Raw genomic sequence first — 21,370 nt, forward strand, 5'->3', positions numbered from 1 at the left:
GGGCATCTTCAGTACAGAAATGAGTGTACAAGATACCTTCAGAGAGGGCCAAGAGTCAGGAGGAACAGAAATCAGGCCAGTGTGATAAAAAGGGAGCGGGAGTCAGGGAAGCGACATCTGAGCTGAGACGTAAAGGAGGGCATTCCATCCTGAGCCTGTGCAAAAGCAAGACGGAGCAGTAACTCAGTTCCCACCGGACAGGACAGGCATGTTTCTTACCCTTCTGAGCATCTCCTGTGCTGGATGGTGGTCCGCGGAGCACATGGGGTTCTGGGGGCCCAGAGAAGGGCCTTTTTCATCTCTCCCACTCTCCCCCGCAGGGCAAGCACAGGTGTGAATGTAAACGTCATTACGTCGGAGACGGGCTGGACTGTGAACTGGAGCAGCTGCCCATCGACCGCTGCCTGCAGGACAACGGGCAGTGCCACGCCGACGCCAACTGTGCTGACCTCCATTTCCAAGGTCAGTGTGGCCCAAAGCACCTGGTCTTCAGGCATGGGGAAGGGACCTCTGCAAGAGCAAAAGGAAAAAGTATTAAAAACTGGGGTCAGGGACTTCCCTAGTGGTCCAGTGGTTGGGACTTCGCCTTCCAGTGCGGGGTTGCGGGTTCGATCCCTGGTAGGGGAGCTAAGATCCCACATGCCTCAAGGCCAAAAAAACCAAAACATAAAGCAGAAGAAATATTGTAACAAATTCAATAAGGACTTCAAAAATGGTCCACATCAGGAAAAAAAAGTCTTAAGAAAAAAAAAAAACTGGGACCAAACAGCCCATGCATTGCCCAGGACCCAGTGGAGGCTTACATCAGCACATCGAGGGTTCGGATTTCAACATACAAATTTGTGGGGGACACAGACATTCAGTCCCTATCACGCATCAAGTCCTAAGACACCTCAAGTCCATTTTGGGGATGAAATAGAGGAAATATAAGCAGGAGAAATACATAGGAGATATGACAATATATGACACTGTCTCTTCTTGCAAGGAGATTCCCAATGGAGTTGAGGACATTTTTTAATTAATAAGACCGGGGGAAGAAATGTAATAAGACAGAAGATAGCAATTTATCTCATGCTGATGGTGCAACTGAAGGGAGAGAGCAAGCTGGTTAGAGAAAAATTGGAAGCAGGGACTCAAGCAGATACTTGTACACCCACGTGCACAGCAGCATTATTCACAACAGCCAAAAGGCAGAAACAACTGAAATGTTCAACATATGAACGGATAAATAAAATGCGGTATACAGTGGGAAATTACTCACCCTATAAAAGGAATGAAATTCTGTACATGCTACAGCGTGAATGAACCTTGAAAACATGCTACATGAAATAAGCCAGACACAAAAGGACAAATATTGTACTATTCCCCAGATAGAAGGTACCTATAATAGGCAAATTCAGAGAGACAGAAGGAAGAATAGAGGTTACTGAAGGGTGGGGAGAGGGAGTCATTCTTTAATGGGCACAAAGTTTCTGTTTGGGATGATGGAAACATTCTAGAAATGGATAGGGGTGATGGTTGCACATGTAAATGTACTTAATGCCACTGAATTGTACACTTAAAATGGTCAAAAGGGCACATTTTATGTTATGTATATTTTACCGTAATAAAATTTTTTAAAAAAAGAACAGAGAAGGGAAGGATCTCTGGGTGGGATGAGAGAGGGAATCCCAGGGAGCTGCATAGAGGCCTGGGGCTACAGTAGAGGCTTGAAAGATGCTTGAGTTGAGCTATGCACAGAAGAGCTGGCAAGACATTTCTGCTGGGAGGACTCACGGACAGCAGACAGTTATCAGGGGTCAGCTGGGAAGGACGAGGCAATGGGGGGAGGGACAGCATAATATCAAGGCTATGACCCCAAGGTAACAGGGTCTCTGCTGGGAAGAGGAGTGAGATGAGGGAGAAAAGGGCACACCGTGGACACGGAGAGTGAAGAAAAGGAAAGGGTCAACCATAATGTAAAGTTTCCATCTCGAGAGACCAACCCAGTGGTGGTGATAAAGCAGTTTGGGAGTAGGGGGCCCAAGAATTTTGAAAGCTTTGCTGGGGACATTCTATGTTCAAGGTGATGATGGATCTTCCAAGTTCTATTTCAAGGTGATGGTGGGACTACAAAGCAGGGAGATTCTGTAGGCGGTTGTTATTTAGGATGGGGTCAAGAATGAGCAGTTGGGACCAGGGATGTTGATTCATGAGTCATTTGCCAGGAGGAGTGTGGAGTCAAGAGGTGCTTGGCTTTTTTCTTTAGGGCACGATTCATTCAGCCAGTCCTGCCTGATCCCACAACTCACTGAATCTATTCAGTTCATGGAACATCACCCATCGTCTCCAGGGGGCTTTTGTCTTCTACTTTTTTATGAATACTGAGACAGTGACGGTAGTGATATTAAGTGACTGAGCGTGACATTGGACCCACCTTCTGTTGTAGCTGAGTGGTTACCCTTAACAAGACAAGACGGCATTGGGATAATGCCTCAGCTGTCCCAGTGGGCAGGTTACAGAGCCGTCCCACACTCAGGAGGAAGTACCTACTCTCACACAGTTCCGAGGAGGGCAAACTCACATAGCCTCTGTGGCAACCAATTTGGCAATGTGTGCAGAGAGCCTCATGATAATTCATGCCAAGAGTTGGTAGTGCCATTTCAAGGGACACATCCTATTGAAATAATCTAAGAATTGAATAACAGGAAACATATCATCCCAGCATTACCTAACATCACAAAAAATTAGAAATAACAAATATCTAACAGTAAAGGATGATCAAATATACTGTTATATCCACTCAAGGGCACTATTAAGAATTGTGGGGACTTCCCTGGTGGCGCAGTGGTTAAGAATCTGCCTGCCAATGCAGGGGACATGGGCTCGATCCCTGGTCCGGGAAGATCCCACATGCCGTGGAGCAACTAAGCCCATGTGCCCCAACTACTGAGCCTGTGCTCTAGAGCCAGCGAGCCACAACTACTGAGCCTGCGCACCACAACTACTGAAGCCCACGCACCCTAGAGCCCGGATGCTGCTACTGAGCCCATGTTCTGCAACTACTGAGCCCACGCGCCACAACTACTGAGCTCATGTGTCACAACTACTGAAGCCCGCGCACCCTAGAGCCCGTGTGCTGCAACTACTGAGCCCATGCGCCACAGCTACTGAGCCCACGTGCCGCAACTACTGAAGCCCGCATGCCTAGAGCCCGTGTTCCGCAACAAGGGAAGCCTGCGCACTGCAGCGAAGAGCAGCCCCCGCTCGCCGCAACTAGAGAAAGCCTGTGTGCAGCAACAAAGACCCAACACAGCCAAAAATTAATTAATTAATTAATTTTTAAAAAAAGAATCGTGTTGACTTGGGAAGGAGACAAGGCTAAACACCTTTCCGTCCTTCCCCAAGCTGTTATATTGGTAAGTGTTTATATTTCAGGTGTGGCTGACAAGATTATATGGCCTGTGGATGAATATACTACTGGCTGTGGTCAAAGAAGAAAATCTTGGGAATTCCCTGGTGGTCCAGTGGTTAGGACCCCGCACTCCCACTGCAGGGGGCACAGGCTCGATCCCTAGTCAGGGAACTAAGATCCTGCAAGCTGTGCAGCCAAAAAAAAAAAGAAAGAAAAAAATCTTAAACTTAGCTCTTTTGGGGGTAGAAAGTACCCTTTTAGTGGCATTTGATAAAGAACTTGACAATATAAAAATGTGACTTGGTTCTTGAAGTCACATGCATTGGTCTCTGCATAAACTGGTTAAAAAAAAGATACCAACTATTTAAAAAGGATTAAAATCTTCTGGTATCTTAGGGGGAAAATGGCTAGAAAACTTTTGTAAAGGCATAGTGGCAATCAGAAAACACATGGGGTCCTTGGCAGAAACTCATTTTAATGTATTTTTTTTTTCATGGCTGTGAAGTTCACAAAAAGTGTTCAACTAAAAGTGTCAAGGGGAAATTATGTTGCCAGAGAAAATTTATAATACTGGGAAATAATCGTGATTTCACGTTATAAGAAAGATTTCTAAAAACTATATATGCAGCATACTGCCACACTTGTGATATATATGACACATAAACAGGGAAAAAGACTGGAAGTGTGAAATTACATCAAAATTAAAATTTACAAAAATAAAAATTCTGTACGGAAGTACATCAAAATGTTAGCCACGGAGTAATGATTATTTCCAGAGAGCAGGACTGTAGGTGATTTTTGTTCATCTCTTTTCTTCTCCATACGGCCCAGATTTCTACCAGACACGTGCTACTTTCATAGTTAGAAAAGAAATAAGTTTTTTTTTTTTTAATCAATTTTTTTTTTTTTTAATTACACTATACTAGGTGTGCTTTATTTATTTATTTATGGCTGTGTTGGATCTTCGTTTCTGTGCGAGGGCCTTCTCTAGTTGCGGCAAGCGGGGGCCACTCTTCATCGCGCTGCGTGGGCCTCTCACCATCGCGGCCTCTCCCGTTGCGGAGCACAGGCTCCAGACGCGCAGGCTCAGCAATTGTGGCTCACGGGCCCATTTGCTCCGCGGCATGTGGGATCTTCCCAGACCAGGGCTCGAACCCGTGTCCCCTGCATTGGCAGGCAGACTCTCAACCACTGCGCCACCAGGGAAGCCCCAGAAATAAGTATTTTAAATGACATCTCCAAGGGGAGTGGCATCCCAAGAAACCCTGGGTTACGGTTTACAGCCTTCCACTTTGAAAATCTCTGATGAAAGCACTGCCAGCCAGGGGGGCTGGCCTGGACGATTCCTCTCCTCCTCCTTCTAGATACCACCGTTGGCGTGTTCCATCTACGCTCCCCGCTGGGCCAGTACAAGCTGACCTTTGACAAAGCCAGAGAGGCCTGTACCAAGGAAGCTGCAACCATGGCAACCTACAACCAGCTCTCCTACGCCCAGAAGGTGGGGCCCAGTTGGCGGGCACTGTGCAGGCAGGGTCTTCAGGGGAGGAGATGCAGCTTCCTCTTGACACAGGGGAGACTCAGGCTGTTGCCTTCCTGGAGCGGGGAGTTCAGGGAGCTCCTGGAGCAATAACGATTCGTCAGGTCCACTGGGAGTCTACCGTGTGTCAGGCACAGTGTGGGGTGCTTCCCTGACATTACTGTCCATTCGTACAACATCCCTGGAGGTAGGTATTCCTAATGTCTTTTTGCAGATAGGGCAACTGAGGCTCTGAAAGGTAATGTGCCCAACGTCACCCAGCCAAGAAGTGGCAGATCCAGCGTTCCATGTACCCCTGACTCCAAAAGTCTGCTCTCGATCATGACATTCAACCACCAAGGCAGAGGCACAGACTGGGAGTGTGTACCTCATAGATGGAAACCAGAAAGAGATCAGTTAACCACAAGCCTAGGATCTCCCTGAACCCACAAAGCAGCTGAGTTTTCTGGAATAGCCGGGGCTCTCTGTGTCTGGAGGGGCTGTGAAGGGAGTACATGGGAAGTGCCCCAGCTCCCAGCCACAGCCAGGGAGGAAATGGAGCTCTGGTCAGGGCTCCTCTCTTGGCCTCTAAAACCAGAAGCCCATTTGGAAAGGTCAGCGACTTTGAGTGATCTGCTAGCGATTGCTCACTGGGAGTCCATCAGGATGATGTTACTGCCCTCCAGCCTCCATCACTACCAAATCTTCAGACCTGACGTCTCTTAACCAAGGAGCAAAGCCTTCGATGCCAGGACCCAGCATCTTGGAGGGTCAGAATTTCTTGTTTCTCCTGCTTGCTGGTTGTATGGCCTTGATCAAGCCATTGAAACCTCTGTCCCACCTGGCATGTTTGTATAAGGACTAAAGGTAATATGGCACAGTGACGGGCACACAGTAGGCACTCAGTTTTTAAGATTAAGAGCTCTGGGGTAGACTGCATGGGTGTGAATCTCAGCTCCGCTACTTGCTGGCTGTATGACTTTGAGCAAGTTGCTTAACCCTTTTGGCCTCTATTTTCTCAATTATATGATAGAGATTTTTTTTTAAGTTTCTATCTCAAAGGGTTGATATAAGTGTTAAAGGTGTTGACGCATGAAAAGCCCTTGCAACAGGACCTGGCCCAGAATAAGCTCTCAATAAGTGTTACAGTGATGGTGATGGTGAGGATGGTGAGAGGATGATGACGGATGATCAGTTAGAGTTCTATCAACCCGTAAGCAGAAGAATTTGCACCCAGGGAAAAATAGCTGATTGCAAATCCTTTCTCGAGAGCAGAGGGAAGAAAAATGAGTGTGAAGGACCCGGGCACCTACAGGAAAGAGAAGACACCACTTTCATCCATCCAGTGGCTCCATCAACAAAAATTTAATGAACACCTACTATGTTCCAGGCACAGGGGTACAACAGGCAAAATGAGCCATAATTCCTAACTCCATGGAGTTTTCAGTCTGATGGGGGAGTCAGACATTACCCAAAGAACCCCACAACAAATATGAAATCACAGCTGACCCATGGCCACGTCTGTGTCCCTACAGGCCAAGTACCACCTCTGTTCAGCAGGCTGGCTGGACAGTGGGCGAGTAGCCTACCCCACATCCTACTCCTCCCAGAACTGTGGCTCTGGTATCGTTGGGATAGTGGACTACGGAACAAGAAACAACAAGAGTGAAATGTGGGATGTCTTCTGCTACCGGATGAAAGGTAACGGCCCACACCCCCACTTTAGATTCCAGGCCATGCAGCTGCTGAGCAATCCTCAGCCTGGCCAGCCGACCTCCCAGGGTGAGATGGGGCAGCCCAGGCCCCTGCCTCACTGGGGCAGGACCCCGTGTGCTCCTGCCTTCCAGATGTGAACTGCACCTGCAAGGTAGGCTACGTGGGAGATGGCTTCTCGTGCAGTGGAAATCTGTTGCAGGTCCTGATGTCCTTCCCCTCGCTCACAAACTTCCTGACGGTATGTGCCACGTCTGTTTGCTTTCGCCTCGGGGTGGAGGGGTTGCCTCAAAGCAGGTATTAGAGAGGTGAGTCCTTCAAAGAAGACAGAGGCTCACAGTCATAGTTAAGAGCATGGACACTGACAAAAAAAAAAAAAAAAAAATAGGACTTCCTGGCGGTCCAGTGGTTAAGACCCCACGCTTCCAATGCAGGGGCCACGGGTTCGATCCCTAGTCAGGGAACTAAGATCCCACATGCCGTGCAGCGCAACCAAAAAAAAAAAAAATCTTAAAAGAGCATCGACACTGAGCCTCACTGCCTGAGTCTGAAGCTTAGGTTTGCCACTTACTTGGTGCATCACCTTAAATGAGTTACTTTCCCTTCTGAGCCTCAGTTTGCTCATCTGTAAAATGGAGATGATGATAGTAACAATCTCATAGGGGCGCTGTGATAAATAGATGACAATATTTGTAAAGTGCTTAGCCCTGTGGCCAGCAGATGCAAAATGCTATACTGGTATTAGCTGGTATTCTTATCTCTGTTTGCAACTACAGCAGCTTCAGAGTCGGCCCTGGAGGAGTAAGATGCTCTTTTGTCTTTGTGGACGGGGTGGGGCACCGTTAGCTAAGCCTGCCTGGTGGTCACCCAGTGAGCCAAATTCTCAACATGGGGTCACCTTGCATTTTGCACTGCACTTTTTTTTTTTTCTTTTCGGCTGCACCATGCGGCTTGCGGGATCTTACTTCCCCAACCAGGGATCAAACCCACACCCTCGGCAGTGAAAGCGCAGAGTCCTAACCACTGGACCACCAGGGAATTCCTGCACTGCACTTGAAGTCACTTTAATATTCTACAAGTCACATCCAATGAAGAGAAAGCCCCTGTTAGAGAAGGAATTGGTGTTGACTGATGAAAGAACTGAGATAATAATTTTAATAACAATAGCTAAAATTTCTTGAGCACTTCCTTCACACGGGGCATTGTACTGAGCCCTTTCAGGGCACTTTTCACTTGGTTCATAGAACATAAGCTCCATAAGGGAAAGGATTTTCTCTGCCTTGTGGCTGGCATATAGTAGGTACTCAATAAATACTTGCTAGAAGGAATAAATCCTTATGCAACCTTATGAAGTCACTTCTGCTATTATTCCCATTTTGCAGATAAAGAAACTGAGGCTTAGCAAGGTCAAGGACACAGCCAAGGAGAGGAGACTGAGCATAAGTATAGGGCTTGTAGGAGCAGGGCAGAAGCTAGACCAAGGACCCTACAATGGCGAGCCTTTTTCCACAGACCGAAGGTATCCACCTAACTCGTTTAAAAAATCAGGATTACTGTAAATACTCTAAAGGTAAACACCCAAACCAATATTTGTGCTGCATGGGAGCTTGGCTTGTGACAGCATCGCAGAGAAAAGACACTGTAGAGCAAAACCCACTGGCTATGTGCCCTCCAGCAAATTATCTTCTCTGGGTGTCAGTAGTGCTCCCTGCACAATGACAAAGCTGACCTGGGTAGTGTGACTTCTTAAAATTTGTTCAGTGAGTATTTATTGAGTACTTACAAAGTGCTTCAGATATATCAGTGAACAAAACAGACAAACAATAAACAGAATAAATAAGTAAATAGTATTGAAAGCTAGAAGATGATCTAGGCTATGGGGGGTGGGGAGGGGAAGGGGAATCACAGGGTTCCCATTTTGCATAGAGTGATGAGGAAAGGCCTTAGTGAGAAGGTGACATGTGAGTAAAGTGTGAACAGAAGAGAGGAAGTTAACCATGCAGATTTGGAGGAAGAATATTCCAGGCAGAAGGAACAACCAGGCAAAGGATGAAAGGCAGGAGAGTGCTGGGCAAGCTTGAGGAATGTCAGGGAGGCCAGTGTGGCTGGAACAGAGTGAGCGAGAGGACAGCTGGGCACGGGGTCAGAGGAGCAAGTGTCCAGATGGTTAGGGCCTCACAGGCCATTGTAAGGACTTTGGCTTTTCCTCTGGGTGAAGTGGGGGCCCTTGTAGGGTTTTGACAAAAGGAGACTCAAGATTTCACTTAACGTTTCAAAGACTACACGGGCTGTCATGTTGAGAATGGCCTGTGAGCTGGCTATGACTTGGGACCATAGGATTTATTGAGGAAAGGAGAAATCCTCCTAAAATTTTCTCAAGGGGCAGTCAGAAAGAAGAGCAGACAAGTGGCAGCCTGAGTTGGGACGACCATCAGGAATATTCCCAGAGGGGTGATGCTACCCTCTCCAGCCACCCCAGTCCCTGCACACCAGGCTGACCCATCTGACCACCTCCTTCCTCTCCCCAGGAAGTGCTGACCTATTCCAACAGCTCAGCCAGAGGCCGGGCATTTCTGAAACACCTGACTGACCTGTCGATCCGAAGCACCCTCTTTGTGCCACAGAACAGTGGGCTGGGGGAAAATGAGGTGAGTTGGGTTCCTGATGTCTGTGCTTTAGACTAGTGCTTCTAGACAGTATCAGTTATCTATCACCACAACCGTGCAATGCTACAAACGATCCCAAAATGCAGTGGCTACACATTTATTTAGCTCAAACATCTGTAGATCAGCTGGCAGTTCTTCCCGGCTAGGCCAGGCATGCTCATGTGTCAAAGCTGGGCTGGCCGTCAGGTTATCTAGGCTGGCTTGTCTGGGGCTCTGCTCCACAGGGCTCTCATCCTCCAGCAGGCTAGCCTGGGCATGTGGCGAGAACAAGCCCAGTCCTGGCGGTACTTTCTAAGCCCCTATCTGGTCACATTTGCTAATATGCCACTGGCCCAACAGGTCATGTGGCCGAGCCCGAAGTCAGAGTGGGAGGCCCTCAGATTATGTGGTAAAGGGCAAGGATACGGGGAGGGGTGAAGAACCAGGGCCATGCATGCAACTGATCTACTGCATCAACCTTTTTCATGTCATGGCACACAGAGGAAATGGCAATGTTTATTCAGCCCACCCACAGGCTCTGACAGCCCAAACCCCACTGAGGGCTGAGAGAACCTCTGCTCACTTGTTACCCACTCAAGACCCACTCCTCCCAGGACACCACTGGGAAGCTCTGCCTAGACCATAAAAATGACTTTCAAAGTGGAGGCAGAAAAGCCAAGGCTTTGCGAAGTGATTTTTTTCCCTGGGTCATCCTTGTCATTAAAAGGAGAAAATATTGCTTGGCCTTTAAAGACCATTCTTGTGTCTCTTCTTTCCTCTCAGACTCTGTCTGGGCGGGACATCGAGCACCATCTCGCCAATGTCAGCATCTTTTTTTACAATGACCTTGTCAACGGTACCATCCTGCACACTAGGCTGGGAAGCCAGCTGCTCATCACCTCCAGCCAGGACCAGCGCCAACTGGTATGAAAAGCCTTCTGGGCTTATGGGGAGAAGTGGAGATAATATATGCCAAGCTCCTAGCAGAGAGTAGGTGCTTAATAGACAGCAACTCTTATCATGTGAAAGTAAGCTCCAAAGCTGCAGTTAGCGGTACTAGCTGCACACCGGCACACACCACACTGTCAGGCAGCCCCTACCCTTTGGGAAATAAGCCACTGGTGACCGCCAGCCCCAGAAGCTGGTAATGAGGAACTATAAATGAAACCATTTTAAAGCAGTCTGGTTCTCTGCCTTTATTTCTGTCAGATTGCCAGCCTATCCTAGGTGTGAACATGGAGCCTTCAAGTCAAATGACCCTAGTATGAAAACCAGTTCTGCCAATCACTAGCTCTAGGAACTTAGACAAGTTATCTAACTTCTCTGTGTCCCAATTTCCTCATCCGAAAAATAGGGATGTTGGTGCTGTGTTAATGATGTTGATGATGATGGTGGTGGTGGTAGCGGTGATGATGACGATTATGATGGTGGTAATAGTGATATTTTGATAATGATGATGGTGTTAATGATGTTGGTAATGATGATGATTATGATGGTAATAATGGTGATGTTGTTAATGATGGTGGTGTGTTGATGTTGATGATGATGGTGGTGGTGGTGATGATTATTCTGATGATGATGATGGATGATGGTGGGGATGATAGTGGTGGTAGTGATACTAGAAGTAGTGATAGTGGTGGTGGTAATGTGACCATGACAACCATGATGTTCAAATCATAGGCTTTTTTAAAAACATTTTTTTTAATCGAAGTATAGTTGATTTACAATGTTGTGTTAGTTTTAGGAGTACAGCAAAATGATTCAGTTATATATATATTCAATTATATATATTTTTTTTCAGATTCTTTTCCATATAGGTTATTACAAAATATTGACTATAGTTCCCTGTGCTATATAGTAGGTCCTTGTTAATTATCTATTTTATATATAGTAGACTATATCTGTTAATCCTATACTCCTAATATAGCCCTCCTCCCTACCTTTCCCCTGTGTTAACCATAAGTTTGTTTTCTATGTCTGTGGGTCTGTTTCTGTTTTGTAAATAAATTCATTTGTATCATTTTTTTAGATTCCACATATAAGTGATACATATGATAAAATTTGTCTTTCTGCCTGACTTAGTGTGATCATCTCTAGGTCCATCCATGTTGCTGCAAATGGCATTATTTCATTTTTTTATGGCCGAGTAATATTCTCTTGTTTATATGTACCACATCTTCTTTATCCATTCATCTGTCAATGGAAATTTAGGTTGCTTCCATGTCTTAGCTATTGTAAATAGAGCTGCTATGAACATTGGGGTGCGTGTATCTTTTCGAATTATGGTTTTCTCCAGATATATGCCCAGGAGTGGGATTGCTGGATCATATGGTAATTCTATTTTTTGGTTTTTTAAGGAACCTCCATACTGTTCTCCATAGTGGCTGTACCAATTTACATTCCCACCAGCACTGTAGGAGGGCTCCCTTTTCTCCACACCCTCTTCAGCATTTATTATTTGTAGACTTTTTGATGACGGCCATTCTGACTGGTGTGAGGTGATACCTCATTGCAGTTTTGTCAGATCATAGGCTTTTATGGAGATGCAGTGATTCAAGTCTTTCGACGTGTGATAGTAGTATCTGACATGTAGCCAGGGCTAAATGAATTATTTTTAATTTTTACCTAATAAATGATCTTTATTACTGAAGATCAGTAGTTTAGACCAGTGCTTCTCAAAATTTACTATGCATTTTAATCACCTACAGGTTTGTTAAAATGCATGTTGTAATTCAGTGGGTGGGTTGTGAGGCCTCAGGTTCTGCACTTCTAAGGCACTCTCAGGTGACTGCCCACGCCACAAGCCAGTGGAGCACACTTTGATTAGCAAGGAATTAGATCACTTAAAATCCCTTTCTAACCGTGTGGTGTGATGTTCACAGCAGTGGATCTGGAATCCAGAGGCATGCGATTTGCCACCTACGACCTGGGTGATCTTGGACATACCATTTTCCTTCTGAACTCTCTTCTGTTAAACAAGTGGGCTGGACAGAATGACCTCCTGGGGTCTCTGCAGCTCTTAGATCAGCTTGTTGGCACAAGAGCTACTAATGTGTTTTGGGCTGTCCAGAGGGTGAGCGCAAGTCCTATGCTACCTGTCAGTGAGGATTGGCCTGAAGCCCAGGCGCCAGGACCTCGGGGAAACTGGACAACTTTCCTCCATGAAAGGGCTGAGCAAGGGCTTACTCTCCACATGGAGAGTAAGAGTCAGGTGGTCAGAGATCTCCACCAGCCTCTTCTCATCTCCCCTAGGAGACCAGGTTCGTTGATGGAAGAGCCATTCTGCAGTGGGACATCTTTGCCTCCAATGGGATTATTCATGTCATTTCCAGGCCTTTAAAAGCACCTCCCACCCCAGTGGTGAGTATCCAGGGTTCCTGGTGAGGGGCCGGGGGGAACCCCAATGTCCACTCCCCAAGAAGCAAACTACTCCTGGAAGCCCTGTCCACGCCTCCTCCAGATACTGGAGGCGCCTCCCCCATCCACGGCAGCTGGCCTCAGGGATGCCGGGCCCTGTTGCATCCCACCCCCACTCCAGTGCGTTAGCAACGTAACACCTGTCACCATCAATATCTGTTGAATGAAAAGGGCAGGATGGGCCAGTGGAGAAACCACTGGAAAGGGCGTGAAAATCCTGAGCGTCTCCACTTCATAACCGTGTGACCTTAGACAAGCCCCAGAACGTCACTGAGCCCCATTTTTCTTATCTGCAAAATCGAGGTCATAATGCCTCCCTCCCTGGGTTCTTGGGAGGGTGAGTTAATATAAAATAATGAAGACAGTCCCTGGCACATAGTACATTCTATATAAGAGTTGGTCGGCTGGCTGTGGTTGGTTGGTGGTGGTGATGTTAGTATTCTAACTTTGTTCTAAAAGTATGAGCGAGGGGCGAGCACAGCTGGCTGCTGGGAATTTCCACAGCATAGTGGTTACGCACCTAAGTTCCAAAGCCAGGCTGGCTTCCAAAGCCCACCTCTGCCACTCACAGGCTGTGTGATATTGGGCAAGTGCTTACCCGCTCTGTGTCTCCATTTCCCCATATGAAAGTGGAAACAATAAAAATTGTTCTTATCTCTTTGTGTTAGTATACATTTAAATGGATTATTTTGTGTAAGGGGCTAGATACATGTTAACAATTTTATCATTATTTTTATCCCGACTGGTACCAAGATGCCTCAGGCCAGCCAGAATGGGGTAGGCTCCAGAAAGCACACCTCTTTGGGGAAGTCACCAGTTTTGAGTACCAACCGCTCCCCTTTCTGTGTGCAGACTTCAAGCCACGCTGGCTTGGGAACGGGGATGTTCTTTGCCATCGTCCTGGTCACTGGAGCCATCGCTTTGGCTGCATATTCTTACTTTCGATTAAACCAGAGAACAATCGGCTTTCAGCATTTTGAGGTAAGACGGAGAAAAATGGGAACATGGGCATGGGGGTCCTCTCTGAAACCCAGCCCCTGGCTCTGGGCTGCTTCAGAGCTCGCCGGCAGCTGGGTGCCTGGCACACACTTCCCGTCTCCTGGGTGGGGCCTCTGCCCCTAAGAGAGCAGCAGTGGCAGCTCCAAGGCCCTCTTCCTGGCCGAGACAGGATACAGAGGAGGGTGATGGGCTGCCAGTGGCCCTTCGTGCCAGGGGTCTGGCTTGGAGGCAAACTCACCAGGGGCCCAGGGGGCCACTCACCTTGGAGGATTCACAAGACAGGCACCCACCAGCATTGATCTGAGCTTCAAGGCTGACTCTGAGGGTGGGGACAGGGTAGGGACCTACACAGCCAGAGGCCTCACGCCACAGCCAGGGAAACACGTTGGCCCTCTTTGAACTGTTGAGCCCACATCCAGGTCAGCGGGTCTTGGCTGATTGTGGGGTGACCCTGGGGAGACCCTGCGGACCAGGTTTACCAGCATCCCCCAAGCAGTAGGTCACTTCCTTCTGGCAGATAACCTGCATATTTATCAGCACCATATACATGATTTATAAAACATCACATCTAGCAAAAGTGCACGTGCTGTATGATTCCTTTTATATTAAGTTCAAGGACAGGCAAAACCACGCCAGGTGACAGGAGTCAGAATAGCAGTTACCCTGGGTGGGACCGGATATTGGCGGGCGAGGGGCATGAGGGCACCTCCTGGGGGGGATGGAGATGCCCTATATGCTGATTTGGGTGGTGGTCATATCTGGGGGGACGTATTAAGAAGTCATTGAACTGAACATTTAAGATTGGTGCATGATATTATATGTAAGTCAGATCTCAATAAAAGGAAAAGGAAAAAGCTCCCGGAGGTGGGCGGGGGGTGGCTTGCTTTACCCGCCAAGTTGGATGAGACACTCCTGCCTCGGGGACTTGGTGGTGCTCAGCCCTGTGCTTGTCTTTCCGAGCAGTCGGAAGAGGATATCGACGTGGCAGCTCTTGGCAAGCAGCAGCCCGAGAATATCTCAAACCCCATGTACGAGAACACAGCCTCAGCAACCCCAGAACCTTCCTACAACCCCTTCATGGTGAGTGTGTGTTTTTCTCTAGGAACAGGTTCAGCTGGGGTGCAGGGGAACGATGTCGTTCAGCAAATCTCAGTGGAAAGCTGTGCACCAAGAAATCTCACTACTAGAACGTGTCTCCCGGCAACAAGCCTAAAATCGAGTGTTGTGAGCTGGGTGAAGCCATGTAGCTGTGCAGCGTTCTGAGCTCTCTTGGGTGGACGGCAGAGGCGTCTAACAGTTAGAGGCAGGAGAGAACTAGGGGTTGCCCAACCCCTACCTCGTGACCAGGTGAGAGGTCACAAGGAGAAGAAATCTTGGGCCAAATTCTGCCACAAACATTGATGAGGTAGCAGGCGCAAAGTTAAGACATAAAACTGCTTCAACATTTACACTGTTGTCCAGGATTCTTTTGCCTGTTGTCAGAGCTGCTGCTTGCTTTAGGAGCTACGTTTCTTTGATAAGGTCTTTTGTATCTAGGGGAGCATATTCTGCTCTGGTCTTCCAGGAAAGGACCACTTGTTTCTAGAGTTAGTGACACTTGAGCTTAGACGGAGCCTCCACTGACGTTAACCCCGTGGCAGGGCACCCCATTCACACTGAATGTGGAAGATACCGCCCTGCCTGTAATTTATTACCAGGTCTGGACTGAGAAGCTAGGAGGGAGATAAGAGGAAATGTATATTGGTCTCTGCCCCAGAGCTCATAAACCTCTGTAATTTCCTAAGTGATAAGAACACTAGGGGCATCTTCTGTTCTGATGAGGAGCTTCTGGGTGGGCTCCTGGATGGCTCCTGGATGGGGGCTGGTCACCAGAAAGACCAAGGCATGATTAGAAGGTTGGAATTCTCAGCCCCACCCTTCACCCTTAAAAGAGGAGAGAGGGGCTAGACACAGAGCTAATAATCAATCACACCCATGTGAGGAAGCCTCCAAAAAATCCCTTTGTGTGTGTGTGTGTGTGTGTGTGTGTGTGTGTGTGTGTGTGTGTGTGTGTGTGTATCTATTGTAGATTTTTGGTTTGTGGTTACCATGAGGTTTTGATATAGCAGTCTATATATAAACAAGATTGTTTTAAGTTGCTGGTCTTTTAATTTAAATGCATTTCCCGTATCCTGCATTTGTACTCTCCTCTTCTCATAATTGCTGGTTTTGATAATCATATTTGTATGCAGATGATTTCCTACCTTTACTGTATGTTTGCCTTTACTGGTGAGCTTTTTCATTCATAATTTTCTTGTTTCTAGTTGTGGCATTTTCTTTTCCATTTAGAGAAGTTCCTGTAGCATTTGTTGCAAAGCTGGTCTGGTGGTGCTGAATACTCTTAGCTTTTGCCTGTCTGTAAAGCTTTTGATTTCTCCATCGAATCTGAATGAGATCCTCGCTAGGTAGAGTATTCTTGGTTGTAGGTTCTTCCCTTTCAACACTTTAAATATATCATGCCACTCCCTTCTGGCCTGAAGAGTTTCTGCTGAGAAATCAGCTGATAACCTTATGGGAATTCCCTTGTATGTTATTTGTTGCTTTTCCCTTGTTGCTTTTAATTTTTTTTCTTTGTCTTTAATTTTTGTCAGTTTGATTACTATGTGTCTCGGCATGTTCCTCCTTGGGTTTATCCTGTATGGGACTCTGCACTTCCTGGACTTGGGTGACTGTTTCCTTTCCCATGTTAGGGAATTTTTCAGCTATTATCTCTTCCAATATTTTCTCAGGTCCTTTCTCTCTCTCTTCTCCTTCTGGGACCCCATAATGCAAATGTTGGTGCGTTTAATGTTGTCCCAGAGGTCACTTAGACTGTCCTCATTTCTTTTCATTTTTATTTTGTTCCACAGCAGTGATTGCCACCATTCTGTCTTCCAGCCCACTTATCCATTCTTCTACCTCAGTTATTCTGCTATTGATTCCTCCTAGTGTATATTTCATTGCAGTTATTGTATTGTTCATCTCTGTTTGTTCTTTAGTTCTTCTAGGTCCTTGTTAAACATTTCTTGTATCTTCTCGATCTGTGCCTCCATTCTTTTTCTGAGATCTTGGATCATCTTTACTATTATTATTCTGACTTCTTTTTGAGGTAGATTGCCTCTCTCCACTTCACTTAATTGTTCTTCTGGGGTTTTATCTTGTTCCTTCGTCTGGGACATATTCCTCTGCTGTCTCATTTTGTCTTACTTTGTGTGATTGCTGTTTCCATTCCGCAGGCTGCAGGGTTGTAGTTCTTCTTGCTTCTGCTGTCTGCCCCCTGGTGGGTGAGGCTATGCAGGCTTCCTGGTGGGAGGGACTGGTTCCTGCCTACTGGTGGGTGGAGCTGGGTCTTGTCCCACTGGTGGCTGGTGCCATGTCAAGGGGTGTGTTTATCAGGCAGCTGTGCACTCAGGAAGGCTTTAAGCAGCCTGTCTGCTGATGGGTGGGGCTGTATTCCCACCCTCCTGGTTGGGCCAGAGGCGTCCCAGCACTGGAGCTTGCAGGCTGTTGGGTGGCGCCACATCTTGGTTGAGAAAATGGCAGCCTCCAAGAGGGCTCCCACCAACGAGTACTCCCTAGAACTACCACCGCCACTATCTTGTCCCCGCAGTGAGCCACAGCCGCCTCCCACCTCCTCAGGAGACCCTCCAATACCAGAAGGTAGGTCTGGCCCAGTCTCCTATGAGATCACTGCTTTTTCCCCCGGGTCCTGTGTGCACCCTCCAAGCGTGGAGTTTCTGTTTCCCCCAGTCCTGTGGAATTCCTGCGATCAAACCCTGCTGGGCTTCAAAGCCAGGTTCTCTGGGGGCTCCTCCTCCCATTGCCAGACCCCCAGGCTGGGGAGCCTGATGTGAGGCTCAGAACTTTCACTCCTGTGAGAGAACCTCTGCTATATAATTATATTCCAGTTTGTGGTTCACCCACCTGGCAGGTATGGGATTTGATATTATTGCAATTGTGCCCCTCCTACCGTCTCACTGTGGCTTCTTCTTTGTCTTTGGACATAGGATATCTTTTTTGGTAGGTTCCAGTGTTTTTTTGTCAATGGTTGTTCAGCAGTTAGTTGCGATTTTGGTGTTTTCATAAGAAGAGGGGAGCTCACATCCTTCTACTCCCATCATCATCCATAAAGTCCCAATAGTAGGGGGTTCAGAGAGCTTACACGGTGGTGAACACATCCACACTGGGAGCGTGACACACCCCAACTCCACGGGGCAGGAGCTAAATTGAATTTTTGTAAGTTGGCACTGAAACATTACAATACTTTATTGCACCACTGTAAGCTTGTAGAGTGCAACATTTGTTACTATTTTTCTGCAGTGAACCAAATGCAAATATCCCATGGTTCATAGTGCCTGTGGTAGCAGATTTAATATGTCTGCAATATTGAAAAATAACCAGATCATAAATCCTGTTTTTTCAATCAAACCCATGTAAAAGTTTCCAGTCCAAATTGCAAGGGCAGGTTCAGCTAAACTGCATCTACTAATAGTCTATTTCTGTAAGCCTTGTGATATTGAAATCAACCTCATTTTAAAAGCAAGGGGGAAAAATTACACATCCTGTTCAATGCTCTCCATGCCTTCTCAGCTGTCTGGCCTCTTCTCAGGGCTCCATGAGCCCCGTGCATGAAAGACTTGCCGGAGGCAGGTGAGAGAGTATCTCAGATGCAGGGTTCAGCTCAACCCTTCTCATTCAACCAGGTGGCAAAAATGTTCCAGTTATGGGAATCCCAAGCTGAGGATACCAGCCCCAAGTGTGCTTGATTCTCATGCCTTTTATATTGAGGGAGCGGGCATTGCCTATAGACTATCTGGAGTCAATCTAGACAGCATGAACATCCATGATGCGAATTAACAAAACTTCAGTGCTGATCGGAGCCACAGAGACAGAAGACGGTTCAGAGCGGCTGCCTCTGGACTGTGGCTTCTGATTAGACCCTGGTTCAGGATGAATTTTCAACTGGAAAGTTTTTTTGTAATCAGAGTAACAGCCACCTTTTGTGGGGTGCTTTTTTAATCATCTTCCTTAATGTAGTATCATCTAATTTAATCCTCACACCTCCCTGTCAGGGAAATATTACTAGGATTCTTTATAGATGAGGAAACTACAGCACAGTTCAAATGATTTGTCCAGGGCCACACACCTTCAAACAGCAGAGACTGCACCCAGAACGGGGCCCTAACCTCCATGCCATGAGCCACGGGACAGCAGTGTGAAGCCATGCTCGCTCCCAACACGTGTGTCCACGGGGCACTGGGGGAAGAATCATGTTTTAGGCTGTAGGGGAGGAAGAAGTTTTCCTTGACCCTCCTAAGATCCCTAGCTGGGCCTGAAAAGTAAACTGATAAAGACAGACTCACAGGACAAAAGCATGTACATTTTATTGAATGCTTACCTGTACGTGGGAGCCTTCAGGAGAAAACAAAGACCCAAAGGAGGGACCAGAAGAGGAAGCTTTTGTACCTTTTAGACAGTAGATGATGTGTGAGGAATTGACACGAGAAAGGGGTTTGGGGCTAGGGGTAGTGAATGGTGAAGTCACTAGGAAGATAAGGGTTAGTGAACAAGGTTTGTTTGTACAGATTTTAGTCCCCCAATTCCCCATCTGTGGTGGTGTCTTCTTTCCTCCTGGTACAGGGAGGGCATCTTTCACATGGGAATTCTGTTACCTGTTTCAGGGAAGAAAGGCAAGGTGGTAGGGCAAGGGGGTCAGAGTGACCTTCCTGCTTCTGCCATTTTTAAAAAATTCCTTCAGTTTAAGACATTTAATGTGCCAAGGTGCTTTGTTTGGGGGTAGCGTGTCCTGAACCCCATCAAGGCCTCAGACCAGTAGCCATAAGAATGCTCGACCCGGAAGGATTCACAAGCAGAGGGCCTGCACCTGCACCCTCTGCGTGGCTCACAGACCTCTCATTTCCAGGACCCTGAAGGCCAGCAGCTGGACAGCACTGACCCCCTGGGGGCGCTGTGAGGGCCGGACCTGCCCCAGCCAGACATCACCCACCGCCACCGGGGCACCCGGAGCCGCCTCAGGAAGGCCGTCAACTGTGAATCCTCAGCCCCAGTTGCCTGTGGGAAATGTAAGGTCCTTTAACATTTCAAAGTATGAAACACTCAAGCCGTACCTCATCTCTTTGGTTGACCTGGGGGATTATTCTGTTTCTGTGGGTGAGGGACCATGTTAAATCCACCCACCAACCCACGGAGGCTGCTCCCTCCCTGACTCTCTCCTGTCCTTCCCGTGTACCTTCAGTGGCCAACACTCTAGTGACCTTGTCTTATTTCCCTATTAGACTGTAAGCTCCCAAAGGCAGGGACCTCCCTCATTCGTCTTTATATCTCAGCACCCAGCACAGTGTCTGGCACGTGAAATGTGCTGAAGTATTGGTTACAGAATAGAAATAAAGTCAATGGAACAAATCCAGTGTTTTGGGAAACAAAACGACTGTTCGCCACAGGACGGGTCAAACTTTGAAGGTAAAACCAACTTGTTTGGGCTTCTTAGGGCCTTTTCAACTAGCCAACATCTGCCTTATGAACGCTTCTTTCTTAATTCTGTTTTGTTTGCTTGTGTGAAGAAGACATGAGAACCACACTGAGATATCACTTCACACCCACTAGGATGGCCATCCTCAAAACCACAGACAATAACAAGTATTGGCGAGGATGTGGAGAAATTGGATCCCTCCTAATTTGCTGGTGGGAATGTAAAATGGTGCCCCCACTGTGGAAGACAGTTTGGCAGTTCCTCAAAAAGTTAAACACAGAATTACCGTGTGATCCAGAAATCCCACTCCTAGGTACAGACCCAAGAGAAATGAAAACATGTCCACACAACAAATTACAGAGGTAGGTACATAGTAGCGTTATTCATAACAGCCAAAACGTGGAAACAACCCAAATGTCCACCAACTTATGAATGGATAACCAGTGTGTCTAGCCACACCATGAAAACAGCATTTCACCCTAAAAGGGAACTAAGTACTGATACGTGCAACGCCACGGATGAACCCTGAAAACATGATGCTCAGTGAAAGAAACCAGACACAAAAGACCACATGCCGTATGATTCTATCTACATGGAAATGTCCAGAATCGGCAAATTCATAGAGATGGAAAGGTGAGTGAGTGGTTGCCAGCTAGGGACTGGGGTAACTGCTAAGAGGTACGGGGTTTCTTCTGGGGGTACGAAAGTGTTCTGGAATTTTACACAAGTGATGTGTAGGCTCAGGCCAGTTCTTCACCGTGCAGGACTCTGCAAGGCAGGACGCCCACCACACCCTCAGAAGGCCCAAAGTGGCCTCTCCATCACTGTGACAACCGGGCGCCCTCCAGCCCACCCACCACCCATTTCCAAGCTGTCCCTGGGGGTAGCACTGGCCATGCTCAGGAGCCACTGCTGGGGATGGAGAAGTGAAAGGCTGGGCTGAGCAGACCTCAGACTCTCCTCTCCGTCGCCCTCGCAACCCAAACGACTTTGTTCCACATCATCAGGGTTTTTGCTGAGCCAAGTCCAAAGTCCAGAAGCCCCAGAGTCTCAGAAGCTTTCTCACAACTCTAGGAAAGGGAAGAAGCCCCCGTGGCAGGCACAGGAACAACTAACTCACCACCTCCTCTCGGACAACGTGCCGTGATGAGGGCAACGCCAGGTTTCCAGAAACTCGC

At 47.4% G+C, this 21,370-nt stretch overlaps 1 protein-coding gene across 3 annotated transcripts in view; it reads left to right on the forward strand.

Moving 5' to 3' along the window:
• STAB2 (stabilin 2) overlaps positions 1 to 20,125 on the forward strand; it is a 157,096-nt gene extending 136,971 nt beyond the window's left edge. For all 3 annotated transcript variants that reach the window (XM_082349560.1, XM_082349562.1, XM_082349561.1), the window contains 10 exons: positions 321 to 462; positions 4,759 to 4,892; positions 6,446 to 6,611; positions 6,758 to 6,864; positions 9,152 to 9,271; positions 10,052 to 10,192; positions 12,521 to 12,628; positions 13,538 to 13,666; positions 14,648 to 14,764; positions 19,626 to 20,125. In XM_082349560.1, the coding sequence (XP_082205686.1) occupies positions 321 to 462; positions 4,759 to 4,892; positions 6,446 to 6,611; positions 6,758 to 6,864; positions 9,152 to 9,271; positions 10,052 to 10,192; positions 12,521 to 12,628; positions 13,538 to 13,666; positions 14,648 to 14,764; positions 19,626 to 19,676 (1,215 nt within the window). In that variant the 3' untranslated portion in view covers positions 19,677 to 20,125. The remainder of the gene's footprint in view (positions 1 to 320; positions 463 to 4,758; positions 4,893 to 6,445; positions 6,612 to 6,757; positions 6,865 to 9,151; positions 9,272 to 10,051; positions 10,193 to 12,520; positions 12,629 to 13,537; positions 13,667 to 14,647; positions 14,765 to 19,625) is intronic.
• Positions 20,126 to 21,370: the final 1,245 nt, after the last annotated feature.

This window comes from Balaenoptera borealis, assembly GCF_965194805.1.
Source record: "Balaenoptera borealis genome assembly, chromosome: 13".
NCBI classification, from domain to species: domain Eukaryota; kingdom Metazoa; phylum Chordata; class Mammalia; order Artiodactyla; family Balaenopteridae; genus Balaenoptera; species Balaenoptera borealis.